The 25672-nt window shown below is 44.5% G+C and overlaps 1 protein-coding gene across 17 annotated transcripts in view; it reads left to right on the top strand.

Moving 5' to 3' along the window:
• The first annotated feature begins 51 nt into the window (after positions 1 to 51).
• Positions 52 to 25672, top strand: part of ATXN7L1 (ataxin 7 like 1) — a 266375-nt gene continuing 240754 nt past the window's right edge. For 7 of the 17 annotated variants that reach the window (XR_008527555.1, XR_008527549.1, XM_054560608.2 and 4 more), the window contains exons 1-2: positions 60 to 274; positions 772 to 840. Coding sequence is in view for 13 of the 17 variants with exons in the window: in XM_054560608.2 (XP_054416583.1) it covers positions 94 to 274; positions 772 to 840 (250 nt within the window). In the remaining 4 variants the exon portion in view is untranslated. Of the gene's footprint in view, positions 275 to 771; positions 841 to 25672 lie in introns of all 17 variants that reach the window. The other 10 variants (XR_008527554.2, XR_008527556.2, XM_054560607.2 and 7 more) reach the window with 4 other exon arrangements.

The following is a 25672-nucleotide window of genomic DNA, read 5'->3' as shown; positions in this document are numbered from 1 at the left end:
CCCTCTCCCCTCCTCCTCCACCGCCCTCCTCCCATCCCGCCCTTCCTCCCTCCCTCCCCCTTTCAGAACACTCAATGTCGGAACGTTCCGAAGATGACGTCGGAGCGTTCTCGAATCCCGTGTCTCTCGGCTGCTGCTGCCGAAGGAACAGGGAAAAAGCAACAAGAAGGAAGAGCAATGGCGACACTGGATCGCAAAGTGCCCAGTCCGGAGGCGTTTCTGGGCAAACCCTGGTCCTCCTGGATCGACGCCGCCAAATTACACTGCTCCGACAGTAAGAACCCCACCGCCTCCTCCTCCTTTTATTATCCTGTAACCTTTCCATTCACCTAGAGCCACTGGGAAAAAGTGTGTGTGTGAGAGAGAGAGTGGCCCCCGGTGTCCTCCATGCTTCTCCCTCTCTCTCTAAATAAATACACACAGAGACAGATCATCAATGCACAGGGAGAGGCCCGGCTGCCAGGGCTGTCTGTCTGTCTGTGCCCGGCTCCCCGTGGCAGCCCATGGGGTGGGCTCGCAGCCCCACGGTGTTGTCCGTTTAAAAGGCTACTCTGTTGCTGCTTGCATAGTTTTTTGGGTACCTATCTGGGCCAGGTAGATGGAAACCCAGACTTGGGAGAAAATGTTGCATTGTCAATTTTTGAAAGAATTTCATAGACAGTATTTATATCGATCTGTTTGCAAATAAACACTCTCCCTCCCCCCTTGACTTTGGCTTTTTTCCCCCCTTTTTTCCTTATTTTCTGTTTTCCTTTTCTTTTTCATCTGCAGATGTAGATTTAGAAGAGGCTGGAAAAGAGGGTGGAAAAAGCAGGGAGGTTATGAGGCTTAATAAAGAAGGTAAGTGGAGCTACTGGCATTTTAGTGTTAGCATGTGTGGCAGAATCTTCACAGGATTTCGAATATAATGTGAATTGTTCTGCTGGGTACAGAGTGACTAAGGCTTGTCAAAAATTGAGCACGCCCAGGTGACTACTGCTTCATGTTAACTTCTTTCAAAGTATAAATACAACTGGGGGGGTAAAGGGGGGTGAGACTGTTGAAGGCAGAAGTTTACTGCACTTCAGTTGGACTCCACGTTTGAACCTTCTGATGCATATCTGTCATTCTCCTTGGGAGCATCATTGTCAAATGGTGGGGCATTAAAATTTCTGAAATGAAGAGTGGAGCTCCCTTCACAAGCATCCCAGCCTTTCTCATGGGTGAATGCACAACAGCTTAATGAACCCCACATGGTCAGTCATTCCAGCAGCTACTTCTCCACTCACCACTGAAAACCATTGTACATGGCAAACCTTTGCAGCAAGTTACATTTGGCCCACTTTGCATTTGGTCACAGATTGTTATGTGGCAAGCAGGGTTAGGAGCATCTGTATGTGCAGCCCCTCAGCCAGTCATCATCTCTCTTTTCCCAGCATGGAAATACGGTACCTGAAATGGGACACACTGAGTAGATAGGTCATCCCAGACCAAGACATGCAAGAGAAGCCACAAGCTGCTGCAATTGGGCATCAAACACATATGGTCGTCGTAAATAAATCATATCCTGTTCGCATTTGCAAGCCTGCCGTATGTAACTCTGGCCTATGGGCTTCAAATGGAGCAACTCCAGGGGCCACTTGCTGCTAAGCAAATAGATGGGTTCATTTGAATTGTGATTCACTAACTGATGTCTTATAAACATAATTGGCTGAAATTGGGGGTGGGAAGATGGCACAAGGGGACAGAAGAGGTTGGTGGTATTGAAAGAGTTCAGACATAAGTAGGCCATAGGTGCATTGGTCATCCCAAATGAATGGAGAAAAGGCCATTAGACGCCAAAGAATGGTCCCTCTCATAAAAAGGGATGTCACCCTGGAAGGCAGCTGAAGCCTGCGTGGAAAGATGGAGCTCATTTTACGAATCAACACTTCAGATGGTTGGTTTTCTGTGCCCAGTCATTTCCTGACCATCCACTGAGAGGAAATTTTGTGCTTCAGAAAAAATAACATGAAGGTTAAAATGTGTACATATTCAAGGACAGTTCCCTAGCATAGTGTTTCTGCTAATTAAGCACTTTGGGAACAAAACATTATTCTAAAGATGTTTGCTTCTAAATATCTTAGTGGGATCTTGACATGTGTCTTCAGGATGCACGAGGGATTGATGTCAAGTGGACTTACAAGTGGCAGCTTATTTGTGTTAAATGTTCATGTGTGTTGGCAGTGGGAAGCATCACTAGAGATTATTTTTCTTCACACACAAACTCTTGAGATCTCTAAGTGCTTGCAAGACCCAGTTATCAGGCTACTGGCAACGTGTCCATAAAAGATGATGAGGCTGTGGAAATCTTTAAATTAAAGTTGAGTAAAGGTCATGGTATAGCGCAGGATTGGCACCTCTCAGGTCTGGGTGACGGGTTATGACTATCACACACAAAACTCACATCCTTTCCCGCCAGTCCCTGTTTCTATTTCAGAAGACTCTTGTTCTCAGATTCTCTTTGCCTCATGAGAAACAGATTTTTTTTTTTTTTTTTGAGACGGATTCTCACTCTGTCGCTAGGCTGGAGTACAGTGGTGTGATCTTGGCTCACTGCAACCTCTGCCTCCTGGGTTCAAGCGATTCTCCTGCCTCAGCCTCCTGCATAGCTGGAACTACAGGCACGTGCCACCACACCCAGTTAATTTTTGTATTTTTAGTAGAGACGGGGTTTCACCATGTTAGCCAGGATGGTCTTGATCTCTTGACCTCGTGATCTGCCCACCTTGGCCTCCCAAAGTGCTGGGATTACAGGCATGAGCCACCATGCCTGGCTGAGAAACGGATTCTTTTAAGAAAAAATGAAAAGCTCTCCTTTCCTCAGAAGTCACAGGTGGTACATCCCGCTTATTAGGTCCTTTGTCCTATAAAGGTACAAAGATTTAGCTCCTAATTATACACATTTGCATTAAGGACACCCACTGTTCAGTGTAACTTGAAATTGCTAACTTCAAAATAGCCATATATGGGCTGAAATCTCTTTGTTCACGGGCCTAGTGGAACAGACTTGGGTGAGCAATTCCCGATGGTCTTTCTGGTATATATGCATGCAGTTTTCTTTATAGATAAAATATCTATATACTGAATACATATTCCCCCATGGTGAGAAATTGAAGGGTTGAGCTGAGACAGGGTGTTTATTTGGTTACTTGGATCTCCAGTAATGCTTGCCATGGGCCCTCTTGTTGGAGTGATCAACAAAGTCCTGGGACGGATACATGTTTGTGGATGGGTCACTGCAGGACACAAAGTAGCCTGTGTGTGGCTGTGTACCTATGTATATGAATGTATGCAGATTGTCCATGACACTGTTGGCTTTAAGCAGGTCTTGAGAAGAAATTCGGCTTTAATGGGACTAAATGAACAAAATACAGTTTAGAAATTCCAACTGAGAATTGAAGGGAAGTGGTTCCAATTTTTGCTGTTGTTTTGTTTTGTTTTGTTTTGTTTTGTTTGAGACAGAGTCTTGCTCTGCCGTCCAGGCTGGAGTACAGTGGCGCAATCTCAGCTCACTGCAAGCTCCGCCTCCCGGGTTCACACCATTCTCCTGCCTCAACCTCCCAAGTAGCTGGGACTACAGGCGCCCGCCACCAAGCCTGGCTGATTTTTTGAATTTTTAGTAGAGATGGGGTTTCACCGTGTTAGCCAGGATGGTCTCGATCTCCTGACCTCGTGATCCACCCGCCTTGGCCTCCCAAAGTGCTGGGATTACAGGCATGAGCCACCGTGCCTGGCGGGTGGTTCCAATTTTGATGGGTTTTTTTTGTGTGTGGTAAAATATACATAACATAAAATTTATTATTTTAACCATTTTGAGTATACAATTCAGTGGCACTAAGTACAGTCATAATATTATACAACTATCATCACTTTCCATTTCCCAAATTTTCCATCATCCCAGTCAGAAACTCTGTACCCATTATGCAATCACTCCCCATTCCCCATTCCTCTCAGCCCTGGTAACCACTGTTCTACTTTCTGTCTCTATGAAGTTGCCTATTCTAATACCTGGTATAAGTGGAGTCATACAATCTGTGTCCTTTTGTATCTGGTTTATTTCGCTTCGCATCTCTTCATAGCTCAGCCATGTTGTAGCATGGATCAGTACTTCATTCCTTTTTAAGGCTGAATAATATTTCATTGTGTATATATACTACATTTTGTTATCCACTCATCTGTTGGTGGACATTTGGGTTGTTTCCACATTTTGGCCATTTTGAGTAATGCCACTATGAACATTGGTGTCATATGATATTTTTAATAGACTAAACTCAGGAAGAGAAGTTAGGCTGGAAATGTGCAATAAGAATTATTTTGGTTTGGCCGGGCATGGTGGCTCACGCCTGTAATCCCAGCACTTTGGGAGGCCGGGGTGGGTGGATCACGAGGTCAGGAGATTGAGACCGTCCTGGCTAACATGGTGAAACCCCGTCTCTACTAAAAATACAAAAAATTAGCTGGGCGTGGTGGCATGCACCTGTAGTCCCAGCTACTGGGGAGGCTGAGGCAGGAGAATGGCGTGAACCCGGGAGGCGGAGCTTGCAGTGAGCCGAGACCACACCACTGCACTCCAGCCTGGGCAAAAGAGCAAGACTCCATCTCAAAAAAAAAAAAAAAAAAGAATTATTTTGGTTTCTGCCTCTATCTGGCCACAACTTCAGAAGACACAGCAAGGACTTGCAGACTTTTTGAATAACTTGATTACTGTAATACACTTCCCCATTCCTCACCCCTTTAAACTTTCTTTCAATTCTTTCCGTTTCTTTCAGTTCTCCACCTATAATGTATGAAATGTTAACTGGATGCTTTGAAATGTCTGTAATAAAGTTTTCATGTCATTGTTATTATTTCATCTAAAATTAGCTAAATTATAGCTAAGAGGAATTTGCCAATTTTTTTTTTTTTTTGAGACAGAATCTCGCTCTTGTTGCCCAGGCTGGAGTGCAATGGCGTGATCTTGGCTCACTGCGACCTCCACCTCGTGGGTTCAAGCGGTTCTCCTTTCTCAGCCTCCCAAGTAGCTGGGAGTCCAGGCATGTGCCACCATGCCCGGCTAATTTTGTATATTTAGTAGAGATGGCTTTCACCATGTTGGCCAGGCTGGTCTTGAACTCCAGACCTCAGGTAATCTGCCTGCCTCAGCCTCCCAAAGTTCTGGGATTACAGGCATGAGCCACTGCACCTGGCCCCAAATACTTTTGAATGTTGTCATCACCTGGATTCAGAAGGCGTTGCTAGTTCCATGGGTGGATATGCTTAGATGGGGGTATATCCAGGACAACCTGGGCACTGGAAGGAGCAGGAGAGCACTTTGAGTCGGCTTCCTACATTTTGATCCATGCCCTTTGGAAGTCTTTTCCCTTCTCTTGGCCTATTCGCCCATATTTAAAGAAAGGGGGGTGGGACTGAATGTCCCCTAAGGTCCCTTTGAGACCTCTGAACCCAAGCTTCTCTATTGAGTGTACCTTCCTTTGAGATGCAGTTATAGCAGGCAAACTGTTTCTAAAGAAACTTAAAAAAAAAAACCCCAAGCCCTCACATTAAAAATATCTTAAACTACTTCAAAAATAACTGGGTTTATTTTCTCAATTTATAACTTCTTGGTGGCAAAAATCACTGCATCTCATACACAAGCAATATTCTGCTGCAAATCATTTGTGAATGGTATCTGGCCTTCAGCATTCCAAGAAAAGTGGGGTTCTGAGTCCAAAACCCAATGTGTTCCCCCAGTGAGGAATGATTTGACCCCAGTCAGCTTGGATCAGTCAGGCATTCAGATTTCCTGAGAGGAGGACTCCCAGAAACCTTATTAGCCTAATCTATGAAAGGTGTTTATGAGAGAAAATTCCAAGGACGGCCATTCTTCTGTGCTAACCTTTTCAAATAATTTCCTCCTCAGCTTTTTCAAGCTAATTAGGGAAAAGCTCTCAGTGATTTAGAAAGATGTTCCCCTTGCCTCACCTGAAGTTTTTTTTAAAGAATCCCAATTCATAGAAAAGGAATAGGGTTCCTGTGCCTCATAAGTGTCCCTAACTATAAGACAGAGAAAAGAATAAGGTTGTTGTGATGATTAAATGAGATAATACAAAAGGGCTTAGCACATAGTAAGTGCTTAATGAATGTTGGCTTTTACTATTATTATCATTATTAACGAAGCTAGCTCTAGAAAACTTTATTCTAATTAGGATTTTAAACTAATCTGTGATGAAAAGAAAAGATACGTAGCAGAAACTTTATTTTTAGAGTAAACCATTTTGTTATAATTTTATGACACTAATGATTTTTTAAAGAAACAATTTCTATGGATATCAATTTTTTTTTTTTTTTTTTTTTTGAAATAGAGTCTCACTGTGTCGCCCAGGCTGGAGTGCAGTGGCGCCATCTCAGCTCACTGCAACCTCCGCCTCCCGGGTTCAAGTGATTCTCCTGCCTCAGCCTCCCGAGTAGCTGGGACTACAGGTGCCCACCACCACACCTGGCTAATTTTTTGTATTTTTAGTAGAGACTGGGTATCACTGTGTTAACCAGTATGGTCTCGATCTCCTAACCTTGTGATCCGCCCTCCTCGGCCTCCCAAAGTGCTGGGATTACAGGCATGAGCCACCGCGCCTGGCCAGATATCAATGTTTTTAATGGAGTGCAGTTAAGTGATCATTGATAAGTTTTATCAAGAGCTATCGAATAATACTTAGGCTGTATATGGCCTATGGCTAAGAATTTATACAAAGTTCTTTCTAGGGACTGGGAGATCTAAAAAACTTTTTTCAATGATCGATAAGTTGTTTTATTTTATCACTGAGAAAAAAAAGTCCTGAATAGATTCCTGTTTGGGTCTCTTGGAAGCCTACACTTGTCACTTTGAAAACTTGCCTGTGTTTTAACGTTCCCACATGTTTTGATATGATGTAGATAAACTGGTGGAAAGCTTCCAATTTGAAAATTGTGCTGGGGCCAGTAAGATATTGCTGTGACTATAAGAGTTTGCTGTTCTTCTGAGATGCTGGTGGAATTGGGCTGTAATATAGGAGGGTGCAGAGAACATAGGAGCATGCTCAGCTCAGGCTTAGGAGTCTTGCAGTTGTGGCTGGATGGGAGCAAATTGGAGAAAAAGGTGGCAACTGACCTGGTTAAGAATGAAGTTTTCTTAGAATCCAAGCCGGAGAAGCCAGCAGCAGGCCATGGAGATTTATGGGAAACTGCGAACAGCTTCCCTTTATCATTATACAGACAACTCTGTTATCTATGTTAATAGGAGATGGGAAGACACAAAGTCCACAGATTACACAGATAAACCTCATTTTTACCATTAATTTCAACTTCATTCCCCATTAAGCCTACCTTCCTCCCCTTTTGCTAACAAGCAGTAACATTTGTTCACTTTGGCGTTTCATTATCATCTCTCTTATCTGGCCCAGCTTTTGGGATGGAAGGATGGGAGAGATGGAGCGGCTTAAAGGTGGTAGGGAGGAAAGATGAGAAGAAGGAGAAGGGAAGGGCTTGGAGACCTATAAGCTCTACAGGTGCAGCCCACTGATGGAGCAGGGGCATGCCACAACCAACACAACACAGATGAGAAAGGACGTCCTGATCATCTAGTTTGGAAAATACAAAGCTTCTAAAATGAGTATTTCTTTATACATACAATTATTTCCTTGTGCCTGGGTTCCCGTGTGGAAGAAATGTGGCTCTGGCTCCTTCCACAACAGGAAGCGAGGATGGACACACTGAAACACTGTATATGATAATTTGCCTTCTAAGTTGCCCTGTACCAGGGTCTCATCCTGTGTCATTCTATGAGAATAATGTTTTTACTGCTAGAAGATGTAGACCATTACACACACATACACATTCATTTTAAAACTACTTATTATTTTTTAATAATGTTCATGTTACAAAATTCAAAAGGCTATCCAAGTGGAAAGTAAGTCTCCCTCCCACCCCATCCCCAGTTGCTTGTGTATTCTTCCAAAGATATTCTGTGTGCATTCAAGTAGATACATATATAATTTTGTCTTCTTGTTCTCATGTGAATGATAGAAACCTATAGTATTAGCTGATATCTTGCCATTTCCATTTATCTTAGAGAGCTGTCCACGTCAGTTCATGAGAAGTCGCCATGTTCTCTTTTGGTGCCTTCATAGCAGGGTAACAATTTAAGCCTCTGGGTGTCTTGCCAAGTTTTTAATACCCTCAACTGTTTCTCAGCCTTCCTCATGTGTTTGACCTGGAGGGAGCTCTCCTGATGTGCCAGCACTAGACACCAGGGACACAGCAGTGAAAAACCACAATCCCTGCCTGCCCTCAGGGTGCTTCCAGCCTAGCGGCAAAAGTACAGGTGGACCGCAATGAGTGCTCTGATAGGGAAACTCAGATGCTGCTGGAGGTCATGGTGGGGGGCCTCACTGAGGTAGGGGCTCAGTGCAGGCCTCCCAGAGGAAATTTTATGTAAGCTAAAACCTGGAGGATACAGGAAGTTACCCATGTGTAGAGCTGGGCAGGACAGAGTTAGAGGAAATGACAGGGATGAAGGCCCAAGTGCCAGAGAATATAGACTGTTCTGAACCTAAAAAGTCCTCTTGCCGGAGTAAAGATAGCAAAGCAGAGAGTAGTATAATATTTCTCACCAGTGGCACCATTGATGGTTTGAGCCAGATGCTTCTTTTTGGGGGTGCTGTCCTGTGTATGGCAGGATGCTGAGCAGCATCCTATGCCTCCACTTGCTAGATGCCAGCAGTGCCTCCCTCCCCTCCCCCAAGTTTAGACAACCAAAAATGTCTCCGTACATTGCCAAATGTCCCAGGGGGACAAATCACTCTGATAGAGAATCACTGGCTAGTGAGGCTGGAGAGGTAAGAACACAAGAAAAATAGACTAAGATACTCACAGAAATATTCTGCCAGTATCTGTCCATGTGTTAGGCCTTCAGCCCATTACATGGGCTTGTCGATTACTCAGCAGGTATACCTGGACCGTGACTATCCCCTGGCACTGGGCTACATTTGGGAGGATCTAAAGAGAGAGAAGACTCGGTCCCCCAGGGAACCCTCCTCCCAAAGTTCCCAAGATGACTCTTCCAAACCTTGGAGTCCAGTCTGTAGTCACTGGTGACAATAGTGAGTTGCAGGTTCTAATTCTGGGTGGCCCAACCCTCCTTCACTGTGGGTGGAGGAGACCCAAAGCATCAATTCTGGTAATGATGGCATTTATTATACAGTGGCCCCCGATGTCAAAAGCACCACATCACATTGGTGAAGCATTGAGGATTTCAGTTTATATTTAAAGTCAGGCTGAAAATACAACTGGCGTTCTCTGCAGTTTGATTACCCACGGGATATGTCTGAAATGGGGATGCACATGATGGAAAGCAAAGTGGCTGCTTTCATGATTTCCATGTTAAGCCTGGGAAGGTACAAAGGGCAGGGGAGAGTCTGATTCCTGAGGCCTTCTGACCTGTGTGCCAGGTGGTCTGCAGCATCAGTTAAGACTGTGAAGCCATGTTGATGCTTTCAGCCGGCAGTTCCCAGGGGCCTGCCGTCTCTGCTGCAGAATTGATTTAGAAAAGTTAGGCAGATTTGTTTCTGTATGGTTTTCCGGGTTGGTTGCATTTATATCCTTCAGGCTAATGTTTCGTTTATGACATTTTGTTTCATTCATGACATATTTCAGAAGTAGGCATAAGATGGTAGTACCCAATGCAGTGAGACCTTGTCCTGGTCAAATCCCTCTTCTCTAAGGGCCCCACACACTGAGGTGGCCCACTATTCACATCTGGAGACAGTGGTCACTGAGTGATTGCAATAATCAAACATAGCTGTAATGGAGAGGGAGAGCTTTAGCCAGTGGGTTCTACTTTTTCAGAATATTGTAGGAATGGCAAGGACTGACTTCTGTGTGTGTCTGTCTCCTAAATCTCCCGGTCCAGTATTCTGCTGATTACGTGCTCCCAGCTGATGCCGTTTGGTTGGTATTCTCTTACTCTCTCCTGTGGTAGAGCTCAGACTGCCAAATGGACCTGGATTTGGACCCCGAGGCGCTTGAACTAACGATGAAACCTCAGGAAATCCCTTCTTGCAAGTGGGCTGAGGCTACAGTGGAGCATCCTTAATATTCAGGGGCTAGACCTGGCTGCCCTAGTCATCTATAAGTGAAGCTGGAATTCTGCTGTGGGGAAAGCAATGTTTTTATGGAGACGCTTTATCCTTGTACCTGTGGTTTCTCAACACAATTCTGCTTGCCAATTTTAAGAGATCAAGTGCTTACAGAAGAAATGGAAACCAAATAAATACTCTCTAGGGCAGGACAAAGTGGCGCCAGGTCACCATAATGGGGAAGATAAAAGTGAGTCGATGACGGGCTCTTTGAACACAGAAGCACTTACCGGTGTACCTGATTCTGTGATGCTAATTGTAAATCTGTGAACATTAATGGTGTAAGGATACCCTTAACTGTAGGGGGAGTGGGAGTTACGTGACCTTACCTCAAGGCATTGACAGGCCACAGAGTCCTGGGGTGGGGTGGGGACACAGGACACCCAGTCCGATGATACTAACCACAGGTGAGTTCAGCATTCCAGGGATATGGAAGATAGTGGAGACATGGTCCCAGTTTGGTTATATCAGACCAAGGTGATGGTCCAGTTCTTAAAAAGTATATGAGCCACAAAAGGACAAATACTCTGTGATTCCATTTATAATGAGGTTCCTAGAGTAGTCAGATTCATACAGACAGAGAGTAGAATGGTGGATATTCAGGGGCTGGGGGAGGGGAAACAGAGTCAGTGTTTCCATGATACAGAGTTTCAGTTGGGGAAGATGCAAAAGTTCTGGAGATGGACTGTGGTGATGGTTGTACAACATTGTGAATATACTTAATGTCACAGAACTAACTGTACACATAAAAAATGGTGAAAATGGCCTTGGTGCAGTGGCTCATGCCTATAATCCCAGCACTTTGGGAGGCCAAGGTGGGCGGATCACGAGGTCAGGAGATCGAGACCATCCTGGCTAACACGGTGAAACCCCATCTCTACTCAAAATACAAAACATTAGCTGAGTATGGTGGCACGTGCCTGTAGTCCCAGCTGCTCAGGAGGCTGAGGCAGGAGAATCACTTGAACCCGGGAGGCGGAGGTTGCAGTGAGCTGAGATCGCACCACTGCACCCCAGCCTGGGCAACAGAGCGAGACTCCGTCTCAAAAAAAAACAAAAAACAAAAAAGTTAAAATGGTAAATTTTATGTTATGTGTATTTTACCACACACGAAAAGGTTCATTGGCATTGCAGGCTTGGGAGTTTAATGGAGCATTATTTAAATCTTGACCATTTATTGGCTGTGTATTAAATTAAGCCTCAATTTCTACTTTTCTTTTCCAGAGTAATAATAGTACCTCTCAGAATTGTTGTGGAAATAAATGAGATGCTATCTGGTATAAAGTAGGTACTCAGTAATGTAAGCCTTTGTTGTGATGATCGTTGTTTTTACCAGGCACTTGAGTCTTTGCCTTTGTCTTAAGAGCTGCCACTTCCAGGGGACAGACTGCGTTCTTACTGCTCCAGGGGTATGCCTGGGGATCACCAGGCATCTTTTGTCAACTTGTGTGTCTCCAGTTCTTTAAGGATGCCCAGAATAAAGACAAAGGGATTGGACTGGTGTCCCTGTACTGTTAGTTTCAAGAGTGAATCTGGGGCCGGGCACTGTGGCTCATGCCTATAATCCCAGCACTTTGGGAGGCCAAGGCAGGTGGATCATGAGGTCAGGAGTTCGAGACCAGCCTGGCCAATATGGTGAAACCCCATCTCTACTAAAAAAAATACAAAAATTAGCCAGGTATGGTGGCATGTGCTTGTAGTCCTGGCTGCTTGGGAGGCTGAGGCAGAATCGCTTGAATTTGGGAGGCGGAGGTTGCAGTGAGCCGAGATTGCACCACTGCACTTCAGCCTGGGGGACAGAGTGACACTCCATCTCAAAAAAAAGAAAAAAATAAAAAGAATGAATCTGTTTCAGTGTTTTACAAAGTGTGTTCATTCTGGAGACCCTGCTGTGTTGTCCTGTAGGGTACTTCGCGCCCCCGGCCCCAGGCTGGTCATACTGAAACGAAACAACCGGGAGTGAAGCACAGGAACCAGGAATGTGCTTTTTTTTTTTTTTTTTTTTTTAAATTTATTTTTTTGACACAGGGTCTCTGTCTGCCACCCAGGCTGGAGTGCAGTGGCACGATGAAGCTCACTGCAGCGCCAATCTCCAGGGCTCAAGCGATCCTTCTACTTCAGACTCCTAGGTATTTGGAACTACAGGTGTGTGCTGCCATGCCTGCCTAATTTTTTTGACTTTTAGCAGAGACGAGGTCTTTCTATATTCCCCAGGCTGGTCTCAAACTCCTGAGCCCAAGTGATCCTCCCACCTCGGCCTCTCAAAGTTCTGGGATTACAGGCATGAGCCACCACACCTGACCAGGAACGTGCATTTTAAACAGGCTCCTCAGGTGGCTCTGATGTTTCCTGAACTTTGAGAACTACTGTTTATTGGTTGAGAGAAGTGGCTCTCAACCCTGCCTACCTTGAAAATTCCTTGGGAAGCTTTTTAAAAGCAAATATGCCAGGACCACCCACAGAGATTCTGATTGTATAGATCCAGGTTCAGGGGTTCTAGGGAGTTGCTTATGTGTTTCCTTTCGGAGTTTTTTGTTTGTGTTTTAAATTTATTTTTCTGGTACCTTTTGGGCTAAACACAGCCCAACTTATGTGTTTTTTTGTTTGTTTTGTTTTGTTTTTAAGTAACAATCCTAGTTGTCTTTTATTGGGCATTAACTAGGTGCCAGGCACAGGGCTAAATGTGCACGTTTGCATTTAATCCTCATGACCATCCTGTGAGGCAAATCCTGTTATCAACCCTATTTCAGAGATTGGGAAGCTGAGGCTCAGAGAGGTCAAGTGATTTACCCAAGGTAACATAGCTGGGAAATAGTAGAGCTGCCCTGAACCCCAAGGCAGGCTGATTCCAGAGGCTGTGCTCTAAGCACTGTGTCCTGATATCTGTCATCCTAGGAGCAGTGTTAGGACTAAGGGGAAGGAAGCAGGCGCCCAGGACACTTGTTTAAGGAGGGGCTCACGTGGGCTTCTGCAAGTGCGGAGTAAGTGCCCCTTAAGTGTTGCACCTGGGCACGTGGCTTGACTCATCCTCTCACCATCCTTGCCCAAGAGAGCATGTTCTTTAAGCAAAATGGCGAGGCTGAACTACCTTTCATTCCCCCTTGCGTGTGTAAGCCAATGGCCTCCTGATAGGGCCCTGGGTCTCCCCATCAGGGAAATCCTCTCTCATTCCAAGGCCCCAGCTTTGGGGCCTCTGTGGTCAGAGTCCTGGCCTCAGGGAAATCACAGGAGCTAATGCAAACTGTGTTCCTTTTTGGGAGAAGGTGTTAGCAAAGGTGGTTGCCAAGCAACTCCAGGGGCATCTATCTACAGTGATGATTTCTCTCTTTTTTCTTCCTTTTGAACGTCTTCTAGGCCGCTGTTCAATTTCCCTCGTGGCATTGGGATTGTTAGTAATTTCATGAAGGGTGCGCTCCCTAGGATGATGGAGCGGAGATCGCTCTTCAGTACTGCCACATTAGAGGTGTCCTTTTGATGGTGATATGCCTGCTAAGTGGGTGTGAAAGTCCTTTACCTTCTTCAGCCACAGAGATGCCCTAGTTGTCACTGGCTCTGAGAGGGCAGTGACAAAGAGGATCCTTTTGATTGGAGTGGCTGGGAAAGGCACAGAATGCATCTCCCACATGAGGACAGGACGATGTGGCAACATTTACTTCCCGTGACTTTGGATTTCACCCATTCTCCATTAACTGGGGCATTTAAGCATTTTATAGTGATTGCCTTGCTGGTCCCAGAGGAGCTGGTGTCACCGCCCCCATCTCTCTCTCAGTGGTTTCACAGACCAGGAGAGTCCTTGACAGTCCTTTCCTCCTCAGTGCTGTCCCCTCTCCTAATTAGTCACCTCCTCTGTGTGGGGTTTCAAGTGACCTTTGATGGGCCCCAGACCCCATGGCCTACCAGCTGGTGGTTTGATTCTTCTGATAAGGACCTGGAGCTTGTGGGTTCAAGCACCTTTTACACTTAATGGGACAGAATCCCAGCCAGACTGGCAAGAAGAGGGTGATCCACTGGAAAAGAGGAACTGGTCACATTTTTGGGTGGGAAGGGGCAGTGGCTCTGTCGCCCAGGCTGGAGTGCAGTAGTACAATCATAGTTCACTGCAGCCTTGACCTCCTGGGCTCAAATGATCCTCCCACCTCAGCCTCCCTCCCAAGTAGCTGGACCACAGGTGCACGCCCCCATGTCTGGCTAATTTTTTCTATTATTTTTAGAGACGGGGTCTCCCTATGTTGCCTAGGCTGGTCTTGAACTCCTGGGCTCAAGCGATTCTCCCACTGCGGCCTCCCACAGTTCTGGGATTACAGGAGTCAGCCACCATGCCCACCAGAACTGGTTACATTTGCTTAAGGTTGACTCCATTTGGCCAACCCATGTACAACAGCCCTGTTAGCCAAGTCCCCAGACTCCAGGGTTCTGTTCCCTTGAGTTACTCCCTCCATCATTGTGCCCTTCCTTATCATCTTTTGCAGAAGCAGGGCAGGACCCAGAGAGAATTAGGGACTCAGATGAGTCCTGCCACTTTCAGTGGCTAAGACAAAAGACTTAATGGCAGAACACAAACTCGGTACACAAGCCAGGTTTAAACAGAGCAGGGGCTTATTTGCTTTCCAAATGGAGTTACTGGAGATTTCTTTAAATAGTAGACAACCCTAGAGCTTTTTGAAAATCATATTTGCTTCACAGAAGTTTTCATGGCACCCGCTTTTGTGCCCTTTCTGCCAGCTCCTCCCTTGGAGCGTGAGGCTTTGCCCTCGGTTTGCTCTGCATTTGCTCCAGACCCTGGCTCCTGTTCACACCCCAGGCGGTCCGTGTGTGTGGCGATTCCAACATGCCTGCAGCTTTCCTGACCTCTCCTCAGAGTGCTCATCCCACCCCCCGGTGCCACGCCAGACAGCCCCTCACGGATGTCATTGTGCATCTCAGACTCCCCTAGACCCAAGAACAAGCCGAGCCTGTGCGTTTTCCCTGTCACTATCTTTAGAAAGACCCCCTCCTCCTCTCCTCCCTCCCTCCCGTCTTAGCAATTCCCTGCACCCCTCCATCTCTCTCCACTCCCCCACCCCCACCCCAGCTAGCCTGCCTCATAGCCTACCTAGATTTTTATAATAGCTATTTAATTGGTCTTCCTGTCTGTATCTTCCCTGCACACCACTTCAAAAATTAATCTTCTGAAAATTCACATGTATCAGTTTGTTCCTCAAGTGAAAACCTCTCAGCACTTTCTCATCGACCAGTTAACGCAGCATTCAAAGTCCTCAGTCCCTTCCTATCCAGACAGGTGGCCTGCCCTTTGCAGCAGCACTTTGGACAAGTGGAGTCCTTTCCCTGTCCCCTTCTCTGCCTCTGCCTGCCCTCTGCATCTAGTGTCTTTCCCTTCTTCCCTTCCCCTTGCCCGTCATCCTCCTTCCCCAGGGCCAGCCATACTTTCTAAGGAAGCCTCCCTGCCGCTCAGGCCACCCCACCTGGACCTTCTCTGCACCCTGTGCATGCTAGCCATGCCCAGCGTGTACTTTGTCCCCAAACCTCGCACCTCCTTGCACTGCTGCAGACTCTTCCCATGGTCCACATGTGTCTTGTCATCATGGCTGCATTAGAATCTTCTGGAGGCAGGGTGGAGGAAGAGCGATCATATCGTCCCCTTTTCTTTCCTAAGTTATCTTTCAGCCAGCAGTGTTACAGTTCAACTAAGCATCTTGTTTTTGAAATACCTGTATTGTCTTTTTCTTTCTTTTTTTAAGAAAATCGTGGTAAAATACTATACCATCTTAATCATTTTTAAGTGTAAAGTTCAGTAGTGTCAAGGACATTCACATGATTGTGTAGCCAATCTTCATAACTCTTTTCACCTTACAAAATTGAAACTTCATACCCATGAAACAACAGTTCCCATTTGTATTTTCATTTTTAAAAAGTCAGTCTGAAGATGGCCTATGAGGTTTTTTGATTCACCATCTGATATTTTGAAGTTGGGGTCAAGATTCTAAGAACTGGAAGGACTCCTAAAGTTTCTGTTCAAGTGGATAGCTGGAGCTACAATGCAAAACACAGCTCACCTTAGGACATTAGCTCCAGCATCCTAGGTCAGCAGAGAAAATTCCATGAAAAAATGCTACCACTGGGGTGCAAAGTCACAGACATCTTTGAGCACCTAAAGTTTTTCATTTAATATTCAGTAGTAACCCCCACCCTGCACCATTCTCTTTTTTGCCCTTGCAGCTCAGTGTTAAAATTTTTCACACATATAAAAAGGTTGAAATAATGGTACCATGATCACCTATAGAATTAAACATTAGTTCACATTTTGTCTTATTTGTTTTCTTATAAAGATATATATGTATTTACATATAAAGATCTATCTGTATATATGTCTTATAAAGAAATATACAGGCCAGGCGCCATGACTCACGCCTGTAATCCCAGCACTTTGGGAGGCCGAGGCAGGTGAATTACCTGAGGTCAGGAGTTCGAGACCAGCCTGGCCAACATGGTGAAACCCCATCTCTACTAAAAATACAAAAATTAGCCAGGCATGGTCGCACACACCTGTAACCCCAGCTACTTGGGAGGCTGAGGTGGGAGAAATGCTTGAGCCCAGGAGGCAGAGGTTGCAGTGAGCTGAGATAGTGCCACTGCACTCTAGCTTGGCCAACAGAGCAAGATTCTGTCTCAAAAAAAAAAAAAGAAAGAAAGAAAGACAGAAAAAGAAATATACAGTTATGCATTCCTTAATGATGGGGATATGTTCTGAGACATATGTCATTAGGTGATTTCCTAGGTGTGCAATAGGCTATGCCATCTAGGTTTGTGTAAGTTCACTCTATGATATTCCTATTGGTATAACCTATTGCTCCTAGGCTACAAACCTGTACAGCATGTTGCTGTACTGAATACTGTAGGTAATTGTTGTAACACAATGGTAAGCATTTGTGTCTCTAAACAGATTGAAACATAGAAAAGGTACAGTAAAAAATATGGTATTATATACTCTTATGGGACCACTGAGTATGGGCCTGTTGTTGACCAAAGTGTCATTATGCGACTGTGTGTGTGTATATGTATATGTATGTGTGTATATATATATTTATATTTCTGTAGTATTTGAAAATAAGTTGTAGACATCACGACACTTCACCTTTAAATATTTATCATTTTTCCACATCTTGATTGTGCTACCTTGAGCTGTTCACTTAAATCTCAGAGCCTCATCATACATAAATATGTATGTATGTTTTTGCTGAACTATTTGGTAAGTCACAGACAGCATGACACCTCTAAATACTTCAGCATGCATCTCCTAAAATTAGAGGCATTCTCTGACCTAATCATAATACCAGTATCACACTTAGAAAACTAATGGTAATTCCATACTCATATCTAATACCCAGTTCTCATTCAGAATTCACCTGTCATGCCCCCACTCCCAAAAGCTTATAGCTGCATTTTTCAAACTAGATCCTGTTATGGTTCATGTATTGCATTTGGTTGTTATATCTCTTCAGTAGTTTTTAATCTAGAACAGTGTCCCTCCCCCATATGTGTGTGAATATATGTATACATACGTATTCCTATATATATGTATACATATTTTTATATATAAATATATAAAACATTGCCATTTAAAATGCTTCATGTTCTGGTCTGTCTTGTCACTTCCTTGTGGTGTCTTACCTTGTTTTTGCTATTCCCTGTTTTTCCCCTGTTCTGGAAGTTTGAGCTTAAGTATCATTTGATTCAGACTCAACATTTTGGTGTGAATGTGTCCCAAGTGATTCTGAGTGCTTTATTAAGCATCTCATCCAGGGGTTACAAGATGTCAGGGTGCCCTATTATTAGATATAGATCACTTCGTAAGGTGGTGACCACTTCTGCCCATTGAAAACATTGTATTTTCCTTCTGCAATTAGCATGTCATTCTGTGGGTAGTGCTTTGACACCCAGTGAATATCCTGTCCCCCAAAAGGAAATTTTGTGGAATCCTCTGGGCATCCATTGATGACCCTTGCCTGGATCAGTTATTTCTTTGGGGATTGTAGGATGGTCATTTTCAAATTCTGTCATTCTGATCTACTTTTATTGGTTGATGTTCTTCAATATAGAAGACATCTTTCCCATCAACAGGGGATGAACTATTAAATTCCTCCTAAAAGGGCAGAGTTAAGTTTTTCTCTTTAATTATCAGTGCTCATAGTAAGTAGTTGAACACTGATGATTCTTTTATTTTATTTCATTTTCATTTTTTGAGAGACAGAGTCTCATTCTGTTGCCCAGGCTGAAGTGCAGTGGCATGATCATAGCTCACTGCAGCCTCGACCTCCTTGATTCAAGTGATGCTCCCACCTCAGCCTTCCAAGTAACTGGAACTACAGGCACATACTACCATACCACACTAATTTTTTATTTTTTGTAGAGACAGGATCTTGCTATGTTGCCCAGGCTGGTCTCCAACTCCTGGGCCTAAGCGATCCTCCTGCCTCGGCCTCCCAAAGTGCTGGGATTACAGGCATGAACACTGCACCAGCCTATGATTCTTTTTTTTTTTCCCCCCTGCAGCCTAATCTTGGAGGTGAAGGTGATGGCCTATGATTCTTAAGCTAAGGAGGAACAAGGTTTAGGACTGGGTGCACTAGAATTTCAAGAAGATGCTTGTATAGTGTGAAAACCACAATCAATGGGAAGTCTTAGAAAGTGAGCTTTGTAGTACAAACCTTAGGAAGTAAAGTGTGATCCAATCTTGGTAGAGCATGAGTTTAAAAACATTGAGAAATATTATCCCACACAGTCAAGTGACCCTCTACTTTAACCTGGGGAAGGAAGATGATAATTATACTTAAAATAATCCTTCTCCCACCTTTCAGAGGGAGCACAGTATTTAGCCTGGGTCTGGTGAACCCCTGAAGTTAAATGGGAAATCATGATGAGTGATTCTCTGCAAGTCAGAAGCCAGAGGTGTGCTTCCTGCATTGCTGACTACCTAGAAAGTGACCAGTTGCCCAGGAGGTGGAAGGCCCTGGGCTGGGCTCTGTGTGGAATGTGAAGGTGGAACAGTGGCCCTGCCCTCTAGGAACTCACTTGCAGCACCTGGGAACTCTGATGCTGCTTAGAAAATGAAATGTGATTAGAATGCCTTAGAGCCCAGGGAAGGAAGATATCTCAGTCTATGGTCAGCCAGACCTTTAACCTGGGTCTCAGACCTTTGACTTAAAGGTAGAGGCTGTTTGGTTTGTGGTTTTACATGGGCCACAGTAAAGGATATTTAGTAGGAGTCAAGTTAATGTTTGAAAAATGAATGAAAGAATGAATGAATGGACACCTCGTGCAGAGGCAACACGGCAGCTAGGATTTGGACATTCAGGGCATTGTACAGGGAAGGAAGAGCTTAAGCAAAGGCTTTGAGGGCTATGAGTTCCTCAAGAGGTTGCTTTTAGAAAAGGAAATTATGGTGAAACTCCATTAATACCAAAGAGAAACAGTTCATAATTTATTCCAGTTGTAGACACACTCAGTGCCTAACTCCATGCCGTCTCTTTTGAAGTAGAGTTTTCAGAAAACAGCCTTCTTTTTTCTTTGGTAGTGTTAGTGTTTGTTTTGCTTTCTCCATTCAGGGTGCTGGAGGGAGAGTTATTTTCTCTCTCTCTCTCTCTCTCTCTCTCTCACACACACACACACACACACACACACACACACACACACACACTTTTTGGGTGCTGCCGACCAATTAATTTGTAAGTTCTTTTCTATTAGAATCAGTGTTGTGCTAGTAAATGTTTAACTATCTGCTATCTAAAAAAGTTACTGCATATGGATATATATGTTTATTATACATTTTACTGATTAAAAAAAAGCTGTTTGGCATATACTTTATAAAGAATAAAATATTTAAATTCTTTTTTTTTTTTTTTTTGAGACTGAGTCTCACTCTTGTTGCCCAGGCTGGAGTGCAATGGCACTATCTCGGCTCACTGCAGCCTCCACCTCCCAAGTTCCAGCGATTCTCCTGCCTCAGCCTCCCGAGTATCTGGGATTACAGGCTCCCGCCACCATGCCCAGCTAATTTTTGTATTTTTAGTAGAAACAGGGTTTCACCATGTTGGCCAGGCTGGTCTTGCACTCCTGACCTCAGGTGATCGACCTGCCTCTGCCTCCCAAAGTGCTGGGATTACAGGCATGAGCCACTACGCCCAGCCTAAATTCTTTATTGTAAATTTCATATAGTGTATAGATTCTTACCAAATGCTTTGGTTGACTTCTGCCAAATTCTTATATCCCCGACCTTCCTACGGTTTAAATTGACAAACAAATTTACATTTGGTAAATTTACATTTGGTAAACCCCACATAAGTGTTGGTTGATGTTTTCATTTAAGTCAGTGAGTAAGTTGAAAGGGAAAGAACAAAGATAAATGTTAAAACTTCACTTGATTGTTAGTGACGTGACTTCCTTGCTGAACTGAATAATGGTTTTCAAGTACTAAAAGAATATGTCCTCATTGTTTTGTAGTATTCACAATAAAGCTAGAGACATGATATACAGCTGTCCCTTGATATCCAAGGAGGATTCGTTCTGAGACCCCAAATCCTTGAATTCTTATCCCTTATATGAAATGGTGTAGTATTTACATATAACCTATACAGTTTTCTCATAGACTTTAAATAATCTCTAGATTACTTATAATACCTAATACAATGTAAATGCTGTGTAAATAGTTGTCATTCTGAATTGTTTAGGGGATAATGACAAGAGGAAAAGGTCTGTACATGTTCAGTATAGACTCAGGCATCTTTTCTTTTTCTTCCACATATTTTTGATCTGCAATTAAGTTGAAACTGCAGATGTGGAACTCACAGATTCAGAGGGTTGACTATTCTTTCAATTTAACTTACATCATTAAAATTTTCTCTATCACTTTCTTAAATTTTGATAATCAAAAAAATAATAAATCATGCCCTGATTTGTAGTATGTGATGATTTCCATGGTGTAAACTCTCCTACCACTGCATTTCAAGCTGTCAATGTGATATCACAGAACTCAGAGTTGGGAAGAGATATGCATCAGCACACTGTTATGTAGGATATCCACCATACAGATACATTAGATGGTAAATGACTTTGAGAGCAGGATTAAGCAACCTGTGGCCCATGGGCTGCCTGTTTTTAATAAAGTTTTATTGGAACACAGCCACACTCATTTTTTAATGTATTGTCTGTGCTAGCTTTTGCACTACAATGGCTGCATGGAGTAGTTGAGACAAAGCCTAAAATTTTTACTACCCACAGTGGCTCACACCTGTGATCCCAGCACTTTGGGGGGCCAAGGCAGATGGATCACGAGGCCAAGAGATCAAGACCATCCTGGCCAACATGGTGAAACCCTGTCTGTACTAAAAATACAAAAATTAGCTGGGCGTGGTGGCACGCACCTGTAGTTCCAGCTACTTGGGAGGCTGAGGCAGGAGAATCACCTGAACCTGGGAGGCAGAGGTTGCAGTGAGCCAAGATCACACCACTGCACTCCAGCCTGGTGACAGGGTAAGACTCCATCTCAAAAAAAAAAAAAAAAGAAGAAGAAGAAGAAAAGAGAAAGTTGCCAACCCATACTCAAAGCATAGATAATAAGTGAAATGTAGCAAGATAAATTGGAAGTGATGAGTTTTATATTCAATTGTAAGCTTATGTCATATAACTTTTAATAATTTAATAATTGGCTCACCACATTCCTGAAAATTTAACAATCAGCTCTTGTGAGCCTTTACAAGCTGGCCCCAGCTTACCACTACAAAGCTTTGAGGACTTCAGCTTTTAGTGCCAAAAATGAAGCTGTCACTATTAAGCAGCAGCAGCTGACAATACCAGATTGGAGGGGGAGCCTCACTAAGGAGGATTTGAACTGCTTGAAATTATCGTCTAATTGTCCATAGAAATCAGAAGAAAGCAATTTTGAGGTTAGTTTTCATATGATGGGGTTTTTGTGTTTTGGGTTTTTTTTTTTCCTCTCTAAGGGTCTGGGGTTTGTTTTGGTTTTTCAAATGCTTTTTTTTTTTTTTTTTCCAGAGCTAATTTTCAAACCCAATACAGCATGCTTTTCTTACCAAATTTTGTGAGCATCTGTCTCGAGCCGTTCAGCCCCTGACAGACGCTCGGCAGCCTCCAGAACTCCCACAGATGTTGTGTGTCCCAAGAAAGGCCCACTTCCTGTTGCTGGCCACTAGCGGGAGGAGAGGTGGTCCCACCAGTTGCATTTTGCAGGGGTTTTCCTTGCCGCCATTTCCTGCCGGTTGCCTTTGAATGGATTACAGATGGTCAGAAAAAGACTTCTTGGCACAGTGAGAGGACCAGTCTCCAGTGCTTTGTGGGAAAGGATTTATAGCATGATGGCAGTTTACGCCTACCAAGAATGGGCCTGGCTGCCGCGGCCTTGTAGGGAAAACTGACCGTCTGCAGAGATGGGCTCTGGGGGTGGAGGGAACGGCCAGGATGAAAGGGATGTTTAAATCGATGTGGCACCTTTCAGCCAGTCGGTGCTTAGACCGCCGCGTGTCCAAAGATGTTAGGCCCCTGTGGAGGTGTCGGCCCCCGGGAAATGAGGTGCTGCTCTTGGTGCATCAAGCGCTTGTGGAAAGTATTATGAATCCTCATCTTTTCAGAGAGAGGTACAGCCAGGTGCTTTTGTTCCCTACCGCCCGCCCCTTTTGTTAAAGCCACAATATGGAGCACATTTAATTTGTTTTTGTTTTGTTTTGTTTTGTTTTTTGAGACAGAGTCTCGCTGTGTTGCCCAGACTGGAGTGCAGTGGTGCAATCTCTGCTCACTGCAACCTCTGCCTCCCAGGTTCAAGCAATTCTCCTGCCTCAGCCTCCTGAGTAACTGGGATTACAGGCGCCCAGCACCACGCCCAGTTCATTTTTGTGGGTTTTTGTTTTTTGTGTTTTGTTTGTTTCTTGTTTTTTGTTTGTTTGTTGAGACCGAGTCTCGCTCTGTCGCCCAGGCTGGAGTGTAGTGGTGCGATGTCTGCTCACTGCAACCTCCGCCTCCGGGGTTCAAGTGATTCTTCTGCCTCAGCCTCCCAAGTAGCTGGGATTACAGGCACCTGCCAACACGCCCAGCCTAATTGTTGTATTTTTAGTAGAGATGGGGTTTCACCATGTTGGCCAGGCTGGTCTCAAGCTCCTGACCTCAGTCAAGTGATCTACACGCCTTGGCCTCCCAGAGTACTGGGATTACAGGCGTGAGTCACTGCATGTAGCCTACATTTTTTAAACTTTTAAAAATATATGTGACTTAAAATTTTAATACTTTAACCAATTTAGAGTGTATAATTCAGCGTTACTAAGGACATTCACAGTGTTGTGCAACCATTGCCACTATGCATTTCCAGAACTTTTCTATCATCCCAAACAGAAACTCTAAACCCATTAAATAATAATTCCCCATTCCTGCCTCCTCTCAGCCTTGGTACCTGTTCTACTTTCTCTATTCTACTTTCTGTTCCTATGAAGTCACCCATTCTACTCATCTATTCCCCTCATATAAGGGGAATCATGCAGTGTATGTCCTTTTGCGACTGGTTTCTTTCACTGAGCATAATGTTTCCAAGGTTAATCCATGTTGTAGCATGTACCAGAATTTCCTTCCTTTCAAAGGTTAAATAATATCTCATCATATGTATATTTGACATTTTATTTATCCACTCATTTGGGCATTGTGAATAATGCTGCTGTGAATGCGGGTATACCTGTTTCCATCTGTGAGTGGGTCAAACGTATACCTGTTTCCATCTGTGAGTGGGTCAAACGTATACCTGTTTCTATCTATGAGCGGGTCAGAGACCTGGAGAGAACTGATTTGACTGGGATGATGCTTCAGTCCTTCCGAGATAACCCAGCCGAGGTGCACCTCTCCATCAGAGCTGACAGGAATGTGTGTGCGGAAGGGCCCTGTGCAGGATTGGCGGCTGAGGGGTCAGATCCAGCTGGCACTCTGCTTGCCAAACTGTGCGCCCCCTGGGGTGCATCTGACCAGAGAGGGTGCCTTTTTCTAGCTTGCACAAAGGTCCTTGCTTCATGGTCTGGAGGAGTCCTGCCAGAGCTGAAAATCTGAGAGGCCAAAATCACACAAGGCCACTGGTGCTTTTGCTTTCCAGGGAGGAGGCAGCAGATTGCTGGGCAGAGGTCGTATAGGGAGGGTTAGGAAGGCTGAACTAACTGGGTCAGGATTCCTGGGATTGGGTCTCCCTCTGTCAGAAAACAGGACAACCTTGTACAATTACAGAGCAAGTCCTGGTGATCTGCATCTGTGAGATGAGGGGAGGACTGTAAGGTCCCTGCCAGTAGTATAGGGCTGCCTGTCAATAAAGAGCTGGCAAAATTCATGGGGGACTAGAGAGAGGCAGGGGCAAGCCTCTGGGAACAGGGTATGGACGACATAGAACAGGAAGGTGATGGAACTTCACAGAGGGAGGATGGTACAGAGAACTTAGAAATCTGAGACCCAGGAAGCGCCTCATAGAAAGTGTGATAAACAGCTACATTCTTTCTGACCAAAGATGGTGGTGGAAGGAGGAGGAGAGAGAAGTAGTGGCATTGATCCTTCATAAAATTATTCAGCACTTAACTGTGTACAGACACAGAATAGAGGGTGCAAGAGGGAAACAGAATCGTGCTTCTTGACTTGTGCCCTGTGAAGCTCTCCTATTGCATGGAGAATTGCAGAGGTGTGAGGGCGTGTTTTGTGTGTGCACATTTCTCCTGGGGACAGTTCTGTGGTTTTTCCTTTTCCTTTCCTGTGGACTTCTTCGTCCTTTCAACAACAACAACAACAAAATGTTTAAAGAAATTTACAGCTTGTGGGGGAGACACACCTGTGCCCAGAAATAACAAGAGGGCGAGCCACATGGGAGGGGGATGGAAACACGCAAGGAAAGAGCTTGCTGCTTTAAAAGTTGCATTTTGGTGTTAGGGTTTGTGATACATGCAAATCTCCTGAGGAAGAGTCCTCCCTGTTTTGGGTAAAGGGCTGGGGACAGCCACTTGCAAATCTAGCCCTATTGACATGATTGGTGTTTAGATTTTTACTGGGAGATAGACAGACTGACAGAGATACAGAGAAAGATTGGTAACATGTATGCTAGCTGGAGAAGCCACCTTTCAGTCCCACCTCTGCGTATAGTTGATCATCGAGGAACTTGATGGTGCAGGGGGAAAGGCACAGCTTTGCAGTCAGACCTTAGCTAACTTCTTGCCCTGCTGCTTGCTTGCTGTGTGACTTTAGGCTAGCTACCTTGCCTCTCTGTTCCTCTGCTTGCTCATCTGGACAACACGACCAGACCTAGGAAGATTAGGGATAAGTCACCAGCTGCCATACTGTAGATGGTCAGAAAAATGGTAGCTGGTATTATTGCCTGGAGGAGAGGGCAGGTCTGAGAAATCCAGTGGCTTCCCTGGGTTAGTTTCAGGGTTGTAAATCAGTTGTGGGATACACATAAAAAAAGAGCCAGAATTTGAGAGCAA

Source organism: Pongo abelii, chromosome 6 (genome assembly GCF_028885655.2).
Source record: "Pongo abelii isolate AG06213 chromosome 6, NHGRI_mPonAbe1-v2.0_pri, whole genome shotgun sequence".
NCBI lineage: Eukaryota > Metazoa > Chordata > Mammalia > Primates > Hominidae > Pongo > Pongo abelii.
The sequence above is the reverse complement of the archived record's forward strand: the minus strand, read 5'-3'. Positions and strand labels throughout refer to the sequence as shown.